Source organism: Limulus polyphemus, unplaced genomic scaffold (genome assembly GCF_000517525.1).
Source record: "Limulus polyphemus unplaced genomic scaffold, Limulus_polyphemus-2.1.2 Scaffold7622, whole genome shotgun sequence".
In the NCBI taxonomy this organism is placed as follows: Eukaryota; Metazoa; Arthropoda; class Merostomata; order Xiphosura; family Limulidae; genus Limulus; species Limulus polyphemus.
Window position 1 is genome coordinate 38,208 of NW_013673232.1, and position 2,065 is coordinate 40,272.

The 2,065-nt window shown below is 35.1% G+C and overlaps 1 protein-coding gene across 1 annotated transcript in view; it reads left to right on the forward strand.

The window, feature by feature from the left end:
- The window catches only part of LOC106474736 (DNA polymerase delta catalytic subunit-like), a gene marked incomplete at its 3' end in the record, with an annotated part of 16,032 nt that extends 14,089 nt beyond the window's left edge, over positions 1-1,943 (forward strand). Inside the window, exon 8 of the mRNA XM_013935429.2 lies at positions 1,698-1,943. Coding sequence (XP_013790883.1) covers positions 1,698-1,943 — 246 coding nt within the window. The remainder of the gene's footprint in view (positions 1-1,697) is intronic.
- Positions 1,944-2,065: the final 122 nt, after the last annotated feature.

Here is a 2,065-nt window from a genome sequence, read left to right on the forward strand (position 1 = left end):
AAACAATATGTGATATGGTTTCTTTGACAGCTCTATTCCCCCATTCTTATTTATCCATAGTTTGGGTTTCAGTAATTAAACTCAAATGTCATCGTTTATGACAAACCAAGGCATATATACCATAGACATCCAGACCTCCTTTAAAGATTAATTAAATGGTTTCATTGGATTCTGAAATCTCCTGAAGTCCTGACACTCCACAACCAGAATTGTTGTTTACAGTTTCGGTGGTGATTGGAGGAACTCTGACATGTGGTTGGCTCCACTCTAATCTTGGAATGGTAGATTTCTGACGTCCAGTTTCTGTTACATCAGCTTAGCCTGCATTGCCTTTTGACAATTTTGTTCTACAATTCCCACCAACTTTATAGCTTTTGGGTCTTTCCGTCCCAACAAAAAACATATAACCTCATCTTCATCCTTTGCTGCTTTGTTTACGAAGGTATGTGATTCTTTTGTCTTTCTCCATTCATTTATTGCTGAATCATGGGCTACATTGCAGCATGAACCTCCTCCTCCTTCTGTCTGTCTTCCCTTGATACTTTTATCATGTTGACTCCTTTTTATCTTGGTACCAAAACCCAACTGCCTTATCTTTCAAGACCTCAATATTCTGATTCTTTCCTTTAATTTCAATCTATTCTTCCAGTTTGGGGTTCTTTCTTTCTGATTCTTTGTTTCTCTCTCTCTCTCTCGGCTTCAGTCTGCTAATCTTTGTCAGCTTTTTCATTATCTGTCCACACTTCATCTTTTATATTGTGACCCCAACAGATTCTCCCTTATATTAATATTGTTTCTTGAACATCCCCCTTTTTTCCACATGAATAAAAGAGTGAGTTAAGTGACGAGATGTAACACACGGATCCACGTTAAAATGCTATACGTGTTGTAGTTATTACTTGTTTTCATTAATGAAAAATATACTTGTACCAAGCAAAGCAGAAAAACAAAGTAAGGAGAGATGACTGCTGACAAGCTGCTTCAGTTCCAATTTTGTTTACAGTGTAACAGGAACTTTCCCAAAATAAAGGTTATCACACAGAAATCATCAAGAAAAGATTGTGGTAGATGACTCCAGAAAGTAAGGCATTCTCATCGAGTGAATCCCAGAAACAGAGGAACTTAGTTAATTAGGACAGTGTGGGATGTGATAGAAGATCAAGGTCAAAGTTGAAAACAGGTAGGTACAATTTTCCCCAGTGAATCTGTTGGGATCACAATGTAAAAGATAAAATGTGGACAGATAGTGAATCTGTTGGAGTAACAATATAAAAGATGAAGTGTGGACAGATAGTGAATCTGTTGGGGTCACAATATAAAAGATGAAGTGTGGACAGATAGTATATATTAACTTATAACATTACACCAGCATTTCCAAAACTTTGTAATCAACACAAAAGAAAGGTGGATGTACTTATTCTTTGTTTAATAAGGGTCAGAGTAATTGCACAGTTAATCCTTAGAATTTGTTGGACATGATTGTCTCAAAAATGTTGACACGATAAGACTTGACCATTATTTCATGCAAAGTTGACTGACATCAATACATTTTTGATGGAGCAAGTCATTTTTGGAAAATAAATGTTGGGTTGATCTAAAAACGTTTGTGATTTTGATCAATGAGTTGTAATCAACTCATTTTTTTTTTTTAAACTAGTTATTTTAGAGAAAATTAACGTTTTTGTTGCATGTTACAGAAATGGGCAGATTTTGTACGAGAAGTTGACCCTGACATCATTACTGGTTACAACATCCAGAATTTTGATATAACGTACCTTATAAACCGAGCCAAGACGCTTAATGTGAAACCTTTTCCATTCCTTGGACGAGTAATAAACAGAGCATCAGTTATCAAAAATTCGATGATTCAATCAAAGCAGATGGGCAGACGTGAAAACAAATTTATTAATACGGAAGGGAGGATCCAGTTTGACTTGTTACTGGTAAATATACACCTGTGACACATGAATCTTTTTCATTTTCTTTGAACAAATAAAAGCTTTTTTTGTATGTATGTATGTGTGTAAATTTTATAAAATGCTAATGCAGAACAATAAAACTTGTA